General features: G+C 42.5%; 1 protein-coding gene across 3 annotated transcripts in view; it reads right to left on the bottom strand.

Moving 5' to 3' along the window:
* ZNF236 (zinc finger protein 236) overlaps positions 1 to 17,879 on the bottom strand; it is a 1,086,161-nt gene that overhangs the window by 926,970 nt on the left and 141,312 nt on the right. For 2 of the 3 annotated variants that reach the window (XM_069218833.1, XM_069218835.1), the window contains exons 7-8: positions 9,660 to 9,800; positions 2,501 to 2,704 (exon numbers count right to left, since the gene is read on the bottom strand). In XM_069218833.1, coding sequence (XP_069074934.1) covers positions 2,501 to 2,704; positions 9,660 to 9,800 — 345 coding nt within the window. The remainder of the gene's footprint in view (positions 1 to 2,500; positions 2,705 to 9,659; positions 9,801 to 17,879) is intronic. The other variant, XM_069218834.1, reaches the window with a different exon arrangement.

Raw genomic sequence — 17,879 nt, 5'->3', positions numbered from 1 at the left:
GTGGAATTCACAGTGGAAGAAGTAAGGGAAGGCGTTATTAGAAGTCCATCCAGGAAGGCACGAGGCCCAGATGGGGTCCCTATGGACTTGTATAAAACTGCACCGGACCTATGGGCCATTCTGCTTTGTAATTGTTTTAATCCCTTATGTAAGACTGGCCTACCGCAATCTTGCATTCTGCTGTCATCGCTCATGTCTTAAAAAGGGTAACCCCAATCACCTGCTTGCAACTGCCCCATCTCTTTAATGAATTTGGCTGTAAAGATAGTGGGTAGAGTGGTTCTAGGCCGTCTTCCGGACTTGGTGGGTGGGGTGCTACTTGCATCTTGTCTGAGGAGCAGTACGGATTTTGTGAGGGGCTAGGCACAGTTGAGCAATGTTTAATCCCGCACCTGACGATAAGCAAGCATACCACTGCTAGACAGGGCGCATGCCTGGCCTTCATGGATCTGTCTGGCACCTTCCATTGCGTAATGAGGTGAAACCTCTGGGAGATCCTAACTGGATGGGGGTTGATGGGGACCTGGTCCAGTTTTTGAGAGCCTTCCACTACAACCTCCCAGCCTAAGTTCGATATGGCCCCTCTGGAGAGAGGACAGAGGTATTTAAGATAGGGCGAGGGGTACGCCAGGGGTGGTTTTAGCCCCCCGTTATTACTACTATATGTTAATGGTCTGGCTCCTGCTTTGTCCGCCAGTGCCACTGATGTCCCTTCCAAAGCTGGGGAAAAAGGGACCAGAGGTATTACACATGAATGACGCAGTCTCACTGGCCAAAACCCCTGATGGTTTAAAGCTATTATTTCAGGTATTTGTCTCATTTATGGGATCCCTGGGTCTGACAACTAATTGTTCTAAAACCTTTCAAATGACATGTAACTTGAGGGAAACAAAGATGCGGGCATCAACTTACAAGAGCATCCAGTGGCCCCTACTCATTAATTTTCCTATTTGGGATTGTTTTTTGATCCAAAGGGGAATTCGGGACCCTGCTCTTTCGCTGTGAGGTGGAAATTTACTGGAGCCGCTTAGTATATTTTTAAATTGCCACGAAGTATTGGGAAGAAGCCTGTTCCCCCTCTCCCTCCCCCACTTTAAGGAGATCTATAGGAGCAAGTGCCTCCTCGTTTTACTGTACAGCGCTGGTTTGTGGGGCTATACAAATACAAAGCCACTTAAGATGGTGCAAAATAGAGTACTGAGGAGACTCCTGGGGGGTCCCACCCATATGTTCCAATTGTATAACCCATCAGGAGCTAGGGGTGGACTATGTTGAGGATACAATTAATCTGGTCCCACTGTGTTGTTGTGGTGCTCCATATGGTCTTACCCGCATGTCGCTGTTAATAGAGAGATAATTCAAGATTGTTTGAAGTGTGATAGAGGGTTGACCATTCTGTGGACCCAATAGGTGAAGGCTGGGCTGGGTGATTTGGGAAAGTAGCAACGCTTTTACCAGCCTGAACTCACGACTAAGCAAGACAAGGCCTAGGTAAAGTCCCAGTTCAAAGTAAACAGGCAGGCCCTTAGAGAATGAGTTCCATGAGACCAGGGTCAGAGAGCATGCTGCTTTGCATACGACCCCCGAATATGGCACCATACATGGGCAGAATTGATTCCTCGAGGGAGAGAATTCTACTCGCACGCTTTCACCTGGGGTTTATGAGGTGGCATTTGAGCTTCCCGCTGGGAGAGCACCAGGTGGCCATCATTGTAACATGCCGTTGAAATGACGTATCCTCACAAAGTTTACTACACTTCGACTTCTTCTGCAGATTTTATCAGAATTTTAGTAAAATGTATCTGCTCCCCATTATTAGGATCCAGCACATACAAACCTCCCAGGCCGCCTTGGAGTATCTGCCAGCCATCAGCCTCCATCGAATTGTATTAAAGGTTGCTTCTTTTTAAAATGTGCCATGACAAAGAGGAAATCTATGTTGTTTTAGTCGGTGTAAAGAGTAATTTGGTTTTATGCATTGATAATTGCACTACGGCAACGTTCATTTATTATGCACCGCTTTGTTACTAGCCCCCTGCCTGAACAACTGGCCCACGTAGGTTACACTTTGCACACGAACCAGTTTAAAAAAAAAGTTTAGCAAGTATTTTTATTTTTGTGATGTATTTGTATTTTTTTACGTGATGACGAAATGTACTGCATATTATTTTATTGTACTTTTCTGGCCATGATCGTCGTCGAAATGAAGAATGAAATGAAATGTAGTCACGGCTCACGGTTTTGCTTGATAGATTAAGGCTGTAGTGTCAGTAGTGAAAGTTATTTTTCTATACTTGCAGATACATGGGCTTGTCCCCTAGCCCCAAACAAGCTTCCTTCAATTTATTATAGGAAGGACTAACCTATTACATATTACAGGTTCTCGGCATTCGGTGGATTTAGTAAATTAATGGTTTATCATTTTTAACAAAAACTACGCAAATCGTGGCATGCAAACAAAAACAATGCTTATATCCTGAAACACAAGCCTGCTCTTCACCTGCAAGATGTCCTGGTTTATTCCAACTACAACGCTAAGCTGCTGCCCACCGTGCTGTGGTGAATTGTTTTCCATTTGAACTGGCTCGGACAGCTCCAGAAGCTGTTGAATTACATCAGTCACTCCCTGCTGTCCCGGTTGACCACTAGATGGAGAAGTAGAGCTGTTTGTGACCTGGACTGGAAATGTTCGGTAAACCATGGGCTAAGGAAAAAAAAAAGCAAAACAAAAACATCTCAGCTTGTAAAAGTATGATCACTGTTCAGAAGTACGTAAAATCCAAGCTATGAAAATGATGTCTTTCTTTCTTTAAGTGACAACAACCATTTGCATTTTTCATTTAAATGTAAGTTTCTAGAAACCATGTACACTACACGTTCTACGACAACTTGTACTAAACATTTAAAATGACAATATTAACAGCACTCACAAGAGAAACTGCTACAAACACTTGTCCACTTTATTAATTTAAGTAATATTACTGGACGGAATGAAGCATTTTCTGCCCCATTTTCACACCGGAAGCAGTAGACAGATAACTGGTGAGAAACAATCCTCTGGCAAAGATAGCCTTCTTTTAAAACTACATTATCATGAAATAAATGCAGAATTGTTAATGAGCACAAGTACTTTTAATCTCCAGTCACAAACCAGAAGTCGAGGGATGCTGGAACAAAAAGTACAACAATAAGAAAGAGCAGAACGTTTGGAGAACTCCAGTGCACTAGTAAGTGCAGTAAGAATCTCTGCTGGAGTTGAGATTAAATGGCTGTGGAAAACAAGCACCGACAAAGCCAATAAGTCTCATCTTTGCAGATGGGAATGGATTGCTAGGAAGGTGACTTAACTCGACTAATCAGCTTGTGGAACAGTGAGAAGGGAGGGGTGGAGGATCAACGGCGAAGTGGGGAGGAATGAAAAAAAACAGAAAAATAATAAGCAGGATAAGGGGGGGAGCTAAAGGAAGCAAAAGACGAGCTGGAATGGAAGCCACACAGAGAGGAATGGAGAGGGCTTTGAGGAGGGAATAAAACAGAACAAGGGGAAAGAGCCAGAAAAACACATGCACTTCCATGGAGTGCTGAAGGCAAAAGAAAAATAGTCTCCTGAATGAAGGATACAAGTCATACATTGGAAGGAATGGTAAAGAAGCTGTGCTACAAGAAAGGGATAAACACAAGTAGAGGAAGGAAAGCCCCAGAATTAGAAGCAACCAATTGAGATAGACAAGAAAAATTACCAATGAAAATCAATGGGGTGAGCTAAAGCCTACTGCAAGTATTGTGAACAATATGCCAGAGCATTCTGTTTAAATACATAATATACTCCAAGTTTATATTAGCAGAGGATTTGTTCATAAACTACAACTTTGGTGTAGTTCTACAAGGTTTGCTTTCCCCGGGTGACACATGTTAACTGAGTTCAATGCACCAATGCTGAATGTGAAAGACAGGTTATAATAGCCTCGAAGAACCCTATCTGAAGGAGAGTTATTGCCTTTGGGTTACTAACAATCCCTACAAAGGGATCATGGACACCATAGTAACTGAAACAAACCTTTTTTTTTCTTTCTTTTTTTTTTCTCTCTCTCTCTCTCTCTCACACACACACACACACTTACTTTTAAATAAAAGCATTTATCACAACAGCAATAACTTGTTTTTCAGTACACCTAAAAGAGCTACACATATTAAAACAGCAAGAAGGCACATTGTAAGAAGCAAGAATAAAATGAACATTTCTAAGGTTAAAAATGTAATCTAAAACCTAACACCCTAAAACCTACTTCTATGCGCTACACTGAGAGGGAGCATGGAAAGCAGAGCAACTTATGGTCTAGAGTTTCTTAGGGAGAAGACACACCACATGCCTTGTTGACAGCAAGGGCTGTTATCAGTGGAGGCGTGAAGGCAGTGTTCCCTGCAAAGGGCAAACACAAGGTGCCGTAGAAGCCTTCCTCCAAGACTCAACTTTATTAGCACCAAGAGAGATGTAGCATCTTTGAAGTGTGCTGGAAGTAGGGGAGACAGTCTTCGGGCATAATCCTGTGTGATAATCTGGGTGAAGGACCTCTCATGACAACTGGTCAAATGGCAGTCCTTATATACTAAACCTCATCAGAGATTGTAATTTCTCACACGAGGACATCAATTCAGACTACACTATTTTGGCTATATGTCTGTACTTGTTCTTATTTGACCTCAGTAGATACCTGTACCAGACTGTTGTCACATCAAGTGTTATATCTATGTCATTAATCAAACAACCTGACACTTTCACAGTTCTTAGAAAGAAAAGGTCAGACGACATCTGCACCAAACTGCAGAAATTACAATAATTCTGTATAATTTGCAAAAAGTGGCGGCTTCATTGTCTAAAATGGTGACAGTGCCTACTTAAAATGGAATTGAATGAATTGGACCTTATGTCAGACTCTCAGCTTGCCGTGGGGGATTATTCAGATAGAACATGAATATGTAAAAGATACTATGCAGGACAACACCAAGCTTCCCTTATCCAGATATTTGCCAACAAAGTTAAATCTTAAGTGTTCTAGGTCTTGCAGTTATTGATAACAGATGTATATGACAAGCAGGGAAGTCCCTAGCAAACAAGTTCACTTATGTAGGAACAATCTTTCTGATGGATACTCAATATGCAGATAGCTCTGGCACCACAGAGGATCCAGAAGCTTGACGTATCTCTCCTGCCCTATTCATGGAACCTCAACTCTGTGATCCACTCCCAGATGTGACAATACAAAGCTACATGTGCCACCATCTCAACGCACATACATCAGATCCCAGTCCTTTTTTCCTACATCCTCAAAAGTGGAGACCTGGCCAAAAAGAATGACAGACAATGCAGTATATCCAATTTACCTTGGAAATGTATTAATCTTTGTGAGACCAATCGGGAGGATGGGTGAGAAATCTGCAGGCTGGTTTGGCTTTTTGCATAAGAGGTAGTGCATCACCAATAACCAGTGCAGGTTTTGTGCTGCTTCTGGAGAAATCCAAACAATGTTTGTGAAGACTGTCACTGATAGGACCACTGTAAAAGGAGGCACTATTGGATCGTACACATGTGTCAATGAGCATGAGCAGCAGAAATATCAAGAAGACAAACTGGCCCAACAGGCACAGGACTCACGGGGGTAGAAACAGGTTTATCCCAAAACATCATCACAGCCTAAATGTCAAACTCTCTGGGAAGGCGGAAAGGCCTTGAAAGAGACGGTGTCTAGCTTCCCACAATGAAGAGGAAAAGGTAGAGGTGGAACTTGGGTTGGTATAATGAAAATCCCATGTCAAACAGCAAAGAGATCATAGAATACAAGTGGGCCAACATTAATTTCAGCAACCCATTCGAGGTATGAAACACAGAGATACCACACCTGTGAAGACAATCTGCAACCACTGAAATCATCTTGGTGACAACTTAAGGTGCTGATGTCAATTCAAATGACAAGAGCGCAAACTGTTTGTGAGTGAAGCCCACCACAAAATGCAGGTTCTGCATGAGGAACTGTAGGAATGGTATATCAACATGTTCATCCTACAACCTGATGGGCAGCATTCTGTCCTCCAGGTTAAGAGAAAAGGGGAACTGTTCAAAGGAGACCATTTTGAACTTCTCCTTGTGGAGGAAAGCAACCAAAATGCAAAAATAAAGAATGGGACGGAGGTCACAGCCTTCCTAGGGAACAAGAAAACAACAGAAGTTGCACTCCTTCCTGATTTCATTCTCTAGAACAAACTACAAGGCCTCTTTGCTTAATAGAGTGAGAATCTCCTGCTGCAAGACCAGAGCCTGGCCATCTAAAGTGATCAAGGGAACCGAGGATGGCAGGAGGCAAGTTCTGGAAGTGAAGAGCACTGTCCTGTTTAACAATTTGAAGGATCCAGTTGTCTGTTGAGATAGATTTCCAGCATGCTGCTGGAAGAATATCCTTCCCACCCCCACAAGCAACATGTATTCCCTCAAAGATGAAATAAAGCAAATTTGCATTGTTGCAATAGAGGAAACAGAGGTATATTGATGTCCTCTGAAGCTTCAAAAGCTTGCCTGCAGTTGAAAAGGCTTGGAAAGCATGAAGATGCAGAACCAGCTGCCCTCTGGAATATCATTTAACCTGGAGGCATTACTGATGGAACTGGAGTGCATAGGCAGTGAGTCACAACAAATGGGCAATGGCCCGTTCTTGCTTGAAGCCCTCAGGGGCAACACAGAGCATTTCATTAAAATTTGCAGGTCATCGTCCAAAAGCCATGTGGCTATTGTGGATGGCCATTGAAGAGTACATGGATCTTGCTACCAAATACAATTTGCCAGACCAAAGCTAAGTTTTTTGGTTTGCTTCGTTTTGCTTGCCACATACAACTTCCACAAAATGGTCACAAAGCTGGACAAGAAGGTTTGGAGTAACAATCTGTGCCATCTCCGACAATGAGAGAGAATAACAAGCAACAAGACATGTTGAATTTGTAGAGCAAATGATAAGTCACCCAGAAGAGTAAACCTTCCTCCTCACTGCTGTTTGATTCCCTATCTGGAGAAGTAGATGGAAAGGAGTTGGGGGTTTTGCTTGGTCTAAGTCTGGGCAACAATGCTTTCCACAGTAGGATGAGCAGTCAAGAAAAAGGGGCCCCCATCAATGCCCAATGGTTGAACTGCTGAAAAAGCTGACTGCAAAATCTGATGGTGCTGGCCTTGTTATCTTTCACAGTAATTGTTAAAACAAGAAATTTCGCTGTCTTGCATAAGACAGTCATGAAAGAGGCACCTTCCTTAGAAGGAGGCCCTAGAGACACCTCAGATCCACCCCCTGCAACCAGGAGATGTCCAAGTGACTCGCACTCTGCAGGGCCAGACAGTCACCAGAATTAGTGGTAGAAGATGGACTGCCTTACTGCTTCATCGTAATCATGCTAAATGACATTGGACATCTAAAAGAGGTTCTGAACCTGAACTAAGAGTTCAAAGTACACCATACTACTGCTCTTGAGGCAAAGGCTTGTAAGTGAACTCTAACATCAGATGCTGGGCTTTACATCTGGAGCTGCTGAAAATGATCTTTATCTTCAGAAACATCTCTAAATATCTGTAGAGAATATGAAGCTGGCACTTGTGGCATCACGGACAGCACCACAGTAAGCGATAGGGCCCTAGTGGGGGAAGAAGGTCAGTCTCTGTCAGAAGGGCGATAGGAGGTGCCAAAGTAGGATCGACCAGTACCACAATAAGGGGAAAAGCCTTGCTGGGGGGAGTAGAGTTTTCAGGTCCTGCAGGTGCACAGAGAGAACAGGAGAGTAGAGGCAAAACATGAGCATTCACTGGGTGAAGGCCACGATCTTTGTGGGGGTCACGACAAGGAAATGAAAATTCTGGAACTGAACCAGCCGGCTGCATCTAGTGCTCAATAAATGTCTACCAGATCTAGCTCCAAAGTCAGGGTTAAGCTGTGGAACAATGGTGCTCACTGAAGTACGTACCACTTTAACAGGAACAATGCAAAAGCCAAATTATCCCTCCTGTACTTCTTAATGAAAATCTCTTTTCCTTAAAGGCAGCCCCCACTGAATGGTCAAAGGCAAGCCAGACAGAGACAAAGCATGAGATCTGGAACAATGCTGCTTCTCCACTGATCATCCTGATAGAGGTACAACAAGCTTCACCTCCTGCACCTTGATGGTGTCAGCATGTGCCCATGCTTCTCACATGACTTAGTCAAGTTTGGGCACTACAGACAGATGTCGAACAGGTACAAAATCAACATCTGTCTCAAGCAGAAATGTTGTTGTATACACCTTGAAAATATTCGGGTTAAACATCCTTGAAACACTGCTGACAATTTTGTACTGATAATGTTCCAAGGAAAGCAACTTCTGATCCACAATGAAGTGCATGGAAATAGATGAACTGAAGTCAATGAGACAGGATGGCACCTCATACTGGTCTGTGATGTGAAATTCATGGGGGTGATCCCAGAGTCAACGGGCAGCTGAGGTAGCACCTTAAAAGCTATTTCAAGATTCTAGATCCAGACTGGAGGAGATTATTGAGATGAAAAATATGCAGAAAGAAGTAGCCATAAGAGATTGAGGTTTTATGTGGACCAGATAAACTTAATTCACTCACACAAGTTCTTAGAGTGTGCAGAGAGACAGCAGGTTTTAGTTGTAAGGTATTTTGTAGGGGCCGACAATATGTTAGAAAAGCTAAACTGTAACCTGTGCCTCTGTCTTGGAAGAATGATTTTAAAGTTCGACTCTAGAACTGATAACATGTACATTTAATGAAGAGCCAATAAACCCAGATCCATCCATTTAACACACACAGACACACCCACACACACTTTTTTAAATCACCACAGACTCAAAGTAATACATGCATTGCATGGATTGCATCATGTTTTCCTAACCTAAATACTGTGGAAATGATGAAATTAATTAAAAAAAACAATATCCTCATATTTGGCCGCAGCAAACCACTGGGATTTGCAAGCCATGACAGACGTCCTGTAAATCTTGGTTTCCACTTCTGATAAACATGGTAACCTGACTCCTTGGGTGAACCTGTAGTATGTGAAAGGAAAGAGCCCAAGCTGTGACCACTGACTTCACATAGTCATAGACTAGTTTAGTGGTTTGTAGTCCATGGGACGCACTCAAACATGATAGATGAGTTTTTCTTTTTAGTGAGGGAACACTGGATGGCAGTACTTATGCCACCGACTCCATATTAATGTTTTAGGTGCATAAATGTGTGAAAAACGTGTGTGTGTTTTTTTTTTTCAACAAATATGGTAGGAGCATTCTGTTTAACACACAATGGTTAGATCCACACCTCTCTGGATTTCCTCAGTGTCTAGTTTTCAAAACTATTTTAGTCAGTGTTTTCATACGCGCTTGCCAACCCAGGGCCCACAATTAATCTTTTGCACCACGATTTTAAGCATTAGAAAATCTTGGGGGAAAATAGAAACAATCAAGTACTTAGTAATATAGCAATAAAAGATATTGATAGGGTGTAAAATGTAGCCATGCAACATTTGTCACTAAATGAAAGCACAATCAACTTGCAATACAAAACACAAAGTAAATGAAGTCAAAATATGTTTATTAAATATATGGGTGAAGATTTAAAGTCAATTTACCGAATCTTCACATGGACCAGCAGAGATGGTTATATTCTGAGACAGTCCAACATGCATCTTGCTAAAGTGTGTATTTAAGCTACCAATGCTCTTAAAGTTGCAGCTGCATTCTGAGCAGTTAAAGGTAGGGCCATATGTATCCTGTTGGGCATAAGGAAAAGAAGAGATCACAAGATTGAATGTTATAATGAGGAAAATATTTCATCACAGAAAACCTTCTAACAGATATACAAAAAGTGGAAAATGTTGAAAACCTGCACCAAAAATCAAAATAAAAAGTTCATAAATATAATGAAGTAAACCAGTTTCCTTAACATATTCTATAGATCACCTTTCCAGTCCAACATGTTTTTTAATCAACTTGACACCCACTAATTGTACTTTTTGGCATATTTCACTTTGGAAATGGTGAATTAAAGGCAACAAAAATACAAATAAATGAAATTAACCAACATATAATTTACATTAGCTCTACTACCCAGCGTTTCCATACCAGTCCTGATAACAATAGTACCCAGTTGTGCAAGCCAGTCTACCCAGGCAAAATTTGGACTCTGTAAATTCAGTATACTGTTGATGGGGGTCTTCATATTGAGGGAGTGTGGCTAATGCCCAAACAGCATGGTCACCTAACCATGCAGCTGTGCTGTGAATCACCAGATCAATGGACTGTTCTGTCGCTTCCACCGCACCCACTGCACTCTGCATAACAGAATTCAGCTGATAAATCTACCAGGGCCTAAAGGATGATTTTTCAAGGGTTAATGTTGATGCACTGACACAGCACCAACACTGAAGGGCAGTGCAGCCTCCTTGTCACCTCCTCTGGCAAGATTTGATGCAGCCAGAAGCCCAGACACCACGCCTCGGAGCGCACCCTAAAGACTCCTGTGGCGCCGCTCCAACATTCCAGCGGACGAGCCCTTGGCCACGTAAGCAAGGCAGTCCTGGCCTAATTGCAGTATCGGTCCTTGTAGGAAAGTGCCACTTTTTGACTCCGTGCCAACCATATCAGCCTGCCTCTGGAATTCAACAGCTGCCTCGTCCGCCAGCTGCTGAAACTTCCAAAGCCAGGGAAGACTGCCATCCTTCACCTCAGCACAAGGAATTCCCGTGGAGCAGCAGAGCTGCTCCCCTGCAACCTTGCAAGTACCCAATAACTGCTGAGGAGGACCCCAGACCACCAAAACCAGTGGGACATCTCCACTGTACCCAAGCTTCCCAGCCCTGTTGAAGTGGGCCAACTGTGAGAATCTGGTCCCAAGCCTCTCCAGAGACAAAGTCTCTCATGGGTTTCCTTACTGCGACTTTCATTCCGACGCATGGAGTTTTTGTGTGCAGCCCCCCCACTCAACCGTAACCGCCTCCGGTGACGGCAACCCTGGCGGTCCACTGCACCTCTGCACCCAGACTAATGAGAAGAGAACCACTGGTGCCTCTGCATCCCCCAGTCTTGTGAGACTTGAACCTACTTGTTGGTACACCCGGACTGGTACCCAAGTCCACGCCTATGGGCCTCCATCCAATAGCACCAGTGGCGGACACCTGACGACCCAAGAACCCTCTGCATCCGGATGCCCGGGACCAAGGAGAAGAGAACCACTGGTGTCCCCGAGTATCGCAAGACCTGAGCCCATCTGGTGGCTCACCCAAACTTCAGCCTGCAGCCTCTTTTCGCAGTGACCAATCTCCACAGGGACGCTTTGGGCACCCAACGCTGTTTTGCAATTTGTATCCAGCCGCCCCGTACTGCTGATGGTGTACTGTCAGTGCTGCCTTAGACCTTGCCCACTACTCACCTCAACCCCAGGAGACCAGTCTTGTAAGTCTCTGTACTCGGCCTGTTTGCAGAACTTGTCTTTCCTCCCACAGGATAACATTTCAGGACTCTTTTTAAAGTTAAAATAATTCTTATTTAAAAATGTACTTTTATTTACCTGAACAATGTTCCTCCGATGACTAAACATAGATAATTATACCTGCTATTTTTATAAATAGGTGTGGATCTCCTTCGAGTCTTGTGACTCATTAATTAACTATTGTGTGTATTTGTAATTGTCTTGCACTCCTCTGGGTTAATCCTAAGGCTGCTTGACCACACTACCCCTAAATAGAGCACTTAAGTATTGCATAGTAATCCTTGTCCACTCACTGGGGAACCCCTGGACCCTTTACACAGTACTCACATAAAGGGCCAGCTTCCTACAGCTCACCTCCATTCCCTAACTTGCACCCGACCAACTACTGCAGCACCTTAGAACTAGAACACAGCTGTGCTTTTAAGCACATTAAGATATGCACTAGAACTCCAAGAAGAGACTAAAACTGCAAGACTTACCTCTTGTCTTTTTTTAATTGAAAGCTTTTGCCCCGAGTAGCTGCCTCCAACGTGCATCAAACAGTTAGGCACACTTCAAAATGTCCAACTTGATTCCTCATGACAGATCTCTCACCCACTCACCAATTAATGTTGGCTACAACATAACTCCTGCCACTAATGCAATGCCTGTGCAATTGCTCAGTCACCTATTTAGAAGCCTAATCTTAGCCACTTAACTAGCACAACACAGTTCTGATGCTTTTTAAATTCTTCCTGTGTTATCTGAATAACCTACCCGTCTCCTATTTGTTCTTCCAACCAGACCTATACTCTACTCGCATTTGCTTTGCTTCATTAAACACAAGCATCTGAATCAACAAACTACCTGATCACCTCATCTGTTCACATACATACCCTTGGACATTCTCACATTCTGCCTCATCTAAACAAACATTCCAGACACAAAACGTACATGTCTGGCGCAATCAAACATGGTAAAACCTAAAGACAAAGACACCAAGGACCTAAAAGATTCAAAACATGAGGGCCTACAGACCTAAATCTGTTCTGCCGCAATGTGACTTTTATTAAGGCTAAAAGAGACCAGGCCACTACCCTTGAGTTGGTTGTGCAAAGACATGCTGCACTCCACGATCTAATGCAAAGCTCTAAAACAGTCTCTGACCTTATATGCAAGCAGATATACAAGGCATTTGTAAAGACATAAAAATACTTAACAAGTAGAACCTCTGAAGCAGAATCTTGCATTGGCCATACTGAAGATGTTCATCCATAAATAAAGCATTATCAACATCTTTAAAGATCCACACCTCCGGCAGGGAAATTAAAGAATTAGAAGTTTGCAACCGCTGCTGGAACCTATACATGTCTGGCCTACCAGAGGGTTCTGAAGTTTCTGCTAACTCCTACTCTGAGTTCTTGGAATCATGGTTGCCACATGTTCTCGGCATCGTCTTCTCCAAAGACTGAGATTGAACAGGCCCACCCTATTCCAACTAGCAAAGTGTCGCCTCAGCCTTCCACCAATATGATGCTGCCTCGATGCTTACTCTCTACACCTTTACGCTGCGAACATGTTGAGGAGATCATAAACCATATGAAAATAATTGTGTCGCATCGTAAGGAAACAATATTTTCACTGCTCAAGACTACTCTAAAGATAGAGTGCAATGCAGAAAAGGAGTCCTTTCTCTTCATAGCGAACTCTGATCTTTCTATACCACTCCACTTTGTGGGCCCATCTGACTTGAAAATCATTTTAATGGAAAAAGTGATTATCTGCACTTAACAAGACGACTTTTGTTCCTTTATTTCAATGCTAGTCCACTCAGAGCTGAACCAGTGAATTAAGGGAGTTGTTCTGTCGCTATGCGCTTTTTCTCCTGTTCTCTGTTTTTTTTTTTTTAAACAAAGACTTAATTACCATACCCAACCTCCCCTTCCTCCCTTCCTCCCGCAGGCAGACAACCCCCTGCCATGCACAGCTTTCAGCCATGTTGTGTTGGGCTCAGGACCTGTCCTGTAGATAGGTTATTAATCCAATACCCCACTACCCATAGCCTTTCGCTAGTTATAGTTCAACAACCTAACTTTAACTTTCACTCCCACCATGTGCTTCTTACAACGTCACTCATAAGCAATGCACTGCTTATGACACCACTCATAAGTTTAATTAAAAACAAAAAACTTATAGTAGATTTCTGACATTTTCGCTACTTTTTTTAACGTAGAACCAACACAAAATTCATGCTGGTATTTAGAAATTAACAAATCACGATTTGTGTTTGTTTGCAAACTTGAGTAATGCAATGAACTGCAATATCCTGCCTTCTGTTGCATTACAACAAGGGGGTGGTTCCACTGGTGCTGTATGGGCATTCCCATTCATCCACCCAAAGATGTTGATGCAAATTCTTATTTAAAAAAGACTTGAAGATACAAATTCCTGTCAAAATCCTGCACCTTCCCGAGATTGACATAACCAGGAGAAATATTTTTATTTTGCTTTGGGTTTTTTCTCTTTGCATGTATGCTGCATTCCTACATAGAGCAAACAGCGACCATGCATAGAGGAAATAGCCTTAATGGATAGTTTTTGTTCAGAAAGTGACCTGCGCAAACACTATCCTTACCACAATGCAAACACCCATGACTATGATATAGGGGTACTTGTGTTCCGCATAGTTGCAAGAAGTGTGCCTACACAAAGAGAGGAGAACAATGCCACTTCTTTTTACATATGGCAAAAATGTCATCTCCCTAGCTCATCAACAGAGCACAGTAACTTGCTGCCCTGGTTCTTCTCAGAGCCACCGTTCCTCCCAATTACACAAATTACTTGAAATAAACTTTTTTTTTTTATATGTGTTTTATACTGTGGTACTCATGCTATACCCTACTGGGTAAATAACCCATTTATATTGGTTTTTAATCAGTCCTATGGACACAGAGACCAATCTAAAAAAATTTAGAGAAACAAAATCTACCCCAACCGCCCCCTCAACAGGACAAGTGATAAAGAAAAAAAAAATGCACAGCGTGGGCTTCACACCTGAGGAAGGTTCAGTGAGCCTCCATGTCTAAAGAGACTGACCTGTCCCTAAGGGATTATATACAGAGCATAGACTAATGGCACAAGGGCTTCCTAACCAATTCCTGGTTGATTGGCCACAAGAGATCTACCGCTGTCAAGGGTTCAGTACAGTGCAAACAGTACGTGGTAAGGGCTTGCCGACCTATGGAGGCTATGGTGTCTGGAGGGAGTGGGCTTTTCATAAAGACTCTTGTACATAGCAAAGGCTGTGCACTGCAGGGGCTTGGCTACCTGCATCTCATTGAATTTGCACGATGCAGCCTACGACAGGCCTCGAAAAATCTGCAAAATAGTACCAGATCTGCAGGTCTAGGGATTTGAATAACCTACTGGAATTAACTGTAATGCACATGACCCATTAACTCACCTCAAATTGTGTGATCCTAAGCAAATGTTTTATTTCACAGAAATGCCCTTGTCTTCATTATCACATACAAGAGCACCTTCAAGGATATGAATTCAGTATGTTTGTTGTACAAAATAAAACCTCTTATTTGATTTAATAGACTAAACACTTGCTCCAAGTATAATAAATGTGTAGCCCATATAAAGGGTACACATGACCCTTCAGACTTGCCTTTTAACTCACTAATAGCATTGTCAGCAGGGCGGTTGCATTGTCTCCCACTGGTGTGTACCCAATCTGGAGAATCAAAGTGTACAAATCAATTGATGCAGCTTTTTAAGACAATGAAGCAGCACTAGAAGAACTCTTACTGCATTAGAAGGCAATTGTTCACTGAAAGGGATTCTGATTTGTCTACGCAAGGCTCAGGAGCGATGGCCTTCCTCCACCTAAAGTGCTCTTTCCAACTGAATTAACAACCAGAACATGGTAGCCGGTGGATTAATAACACTATTTGATCAGTAGTCAGGATCTTCAAAAATCATAGTAAAAACCTTTGCAGCCACAGAAGGCAGACAGATGCATGGCCCGAGTACTATTATTAACTCACTGAAATGGGCTACTAATTTAAAGGAAAGGGGGGGGGGGGGGGGGGGGGGGGGGGGGGGCAAAACGTATAATGGAAAAAATGGAGTTGCTTGTCAGCAAACATTGCCATGCCATCTCTATATAAAGGAAAGCAAGATAGTACTGTTATTTAGTGTTACGTGATTGAGGGTACTATAATCAAGTTTGACCTCCACCCCCCTCTAAAAACAAACCAGTATCTTTAAGGACAAGGAAGACAAAAGGAGAGTTAGGCTGGCTGCTGCACTCAAAATTGCCTTGATGACACTACGCTGCTGAGATTAAAAGAGGCTTTGGTGAAAGGTGAGATGATCCCTTGAGTTTAACTACTTTAGGGCTCAGCAAACGAACATTAGCAATCACTGTAAAAAGTGAGAGTCCCAGATGAGACATCTGGCCTTTCTATTGATGTAGACAGAGATGGATATTGGAAGAGGAGAGCTAGCCATTTCAAGTCACATAACTATCTGAGATACAGTGGAGGCCCTACATGTCAATTCCCTCAAGCTTTCACTTTGTCACACTCCAAGCATCTAAGTTATGATGTCACAATGACCTAGAATACGACAGACATCACAGCAAAAACACATTCAGGAAGATCTGCCATTTGGACACATGCCACCCCCCACATGTCACAGACGTGAAGGGTGTTGCCTGCAAAGAAGCAACAAGAGCTAATACCAAAGAGATGATTATGTCCCTTAAGAAAAATAATCTAGTTGACAGCCTGGCAAATTCTGAGCAAGAGCTGCAGGAAGATGCTAATGTGAAGAATTTGAAAACTGCTCACAAGAGAACATTTGCATACACTGCCTGGTGGAAGGAGAAGAAACTCAAAATCTTGAAGCATTCGTAGTATCAATGTTCTGCTCCCTCCTAGGAGATGCTCTGGTTTGGTGAGGCTTGATAGGGTAGATAGGGTGGGCTTGAAGTGGTTGTAAAATTCTGCAACTTTCCTAAAAGGTAAGAAGCTTTCAAAGCAGCAAAACATAAAGAATAGATCATCTTTGAAGATAATCTTCTTTAATTTTACAATGTATCCCCCCCAAGGTATTATTTCACTCAAACTAGTCAAGGACAAGCTCACCAGTGAAGGTGGTATTCGGTATAGATGGAATTTCCCCTTTGGCATTATTTTTGGAGAAAACAAATCTCATCACTTCAAAGACTTTCTAAGGTAGCAAAACATATGAATTTACAGAGGACAGAAAGAGCTTCTGAAAAAGGAGTTCAAATGGCCTCAGATTCAGCAGCTAATGCACACTGGGCCACAGCCTGAATAGCAGGTCCAGAAAAGCAAGATGAAGGAAGAGCAGAATATATGGCAGAGGAATAATCACTTCAGTAGCCCAGGTATATTTAATCTGCAAGCTATATCTGATCTGAGAGAAAGGTTAACTTCATTTGTTTTTATTTCACACTTTTGACTATTTACATGATTCTGCTCACATCTGTTGGATAATCCAAAAACTGTTAAATGTACCCTTGCATTACCTATGCTTATACTGGTATTATTGTTGCCAAGTAGAGCAGCTGTTGAGTTTGGATGGTCATAGATGACAACACCTTCTCCTTAGGGGAAAAAAGATAGAATATGTCCGTGGACTTAAGTGGCTCTCTGTTGGGATGAATTTCTTCTAGCTTCAGGAGTTATTTGCGATCTAGGAATCGTTCATTATCTTATTATTGCTTATGGGTTTAGCAGTGGCTGTTGGGGAATTATCTGGTTGGGCAAACCTTGTGATGTTGCAGAATGCTTTCAGGCTACTTGAATGCATTCCGCATTTAAATGTTACTTCTCAGAAGGGACAGAAGGAGAATGTTTCCATCTCATACGGGATATAAGTGAACCCTTTGCAAAAAAAATACCCTGTGGTTAAAGTTACTTTCCTGTATATAAGAGGCCTTAGAGTTCACTGTCTAAGAAAATGACAATGTGGAAGTCACTTCAAGAGACATATGATTTCTGGTGTATACTCTAGGAGACACACTTATCCAGCTTGGATCAATTTACGATGAGGCATTGATACTATTCAGATGTGTTTCACTCCTCAGCACACCCAATATAATGGTGTGGTCATTTTCTTACATATGGACCTCCAGATCAGTGTTTGGGATAGTAAAAATGGTAGATTTCTAATGATAAAGAGGGCACTGCATGGAGCTCATGTGTGGAGGTATAAATTGCCGATTCCACAGACTATGGAACAAGATGTTTTACTGTTAGATTTAATGCTACATTTTCCGAATTTGAGAAAGGGGACATGATACTTATAGGTGATTTTACGTCAGCAAATGACAGGGAAATTGGAC

The sequence above is a fragment of the Pleurodeles waltl genome, chromosome 2_1 (assembly GCF_031143425.1).
Source record: "Pleurodeles waltl isolate 20211129_DDA chromosome 2_1, aPleWal1.hap1.20221129, whole genome shotgun sequence".
Classification (NCBI taxonomy): Eukaryota; Metazoa; Chordata; class Amphibia; order Caudata; family Salamandridae; genus Pleurodeles; species Pleurodeles waltl.
Note: the sequence above shows the minus strand (reverse complement) of the source record. Positions and strands in the feature narration are given on the sequence as shown.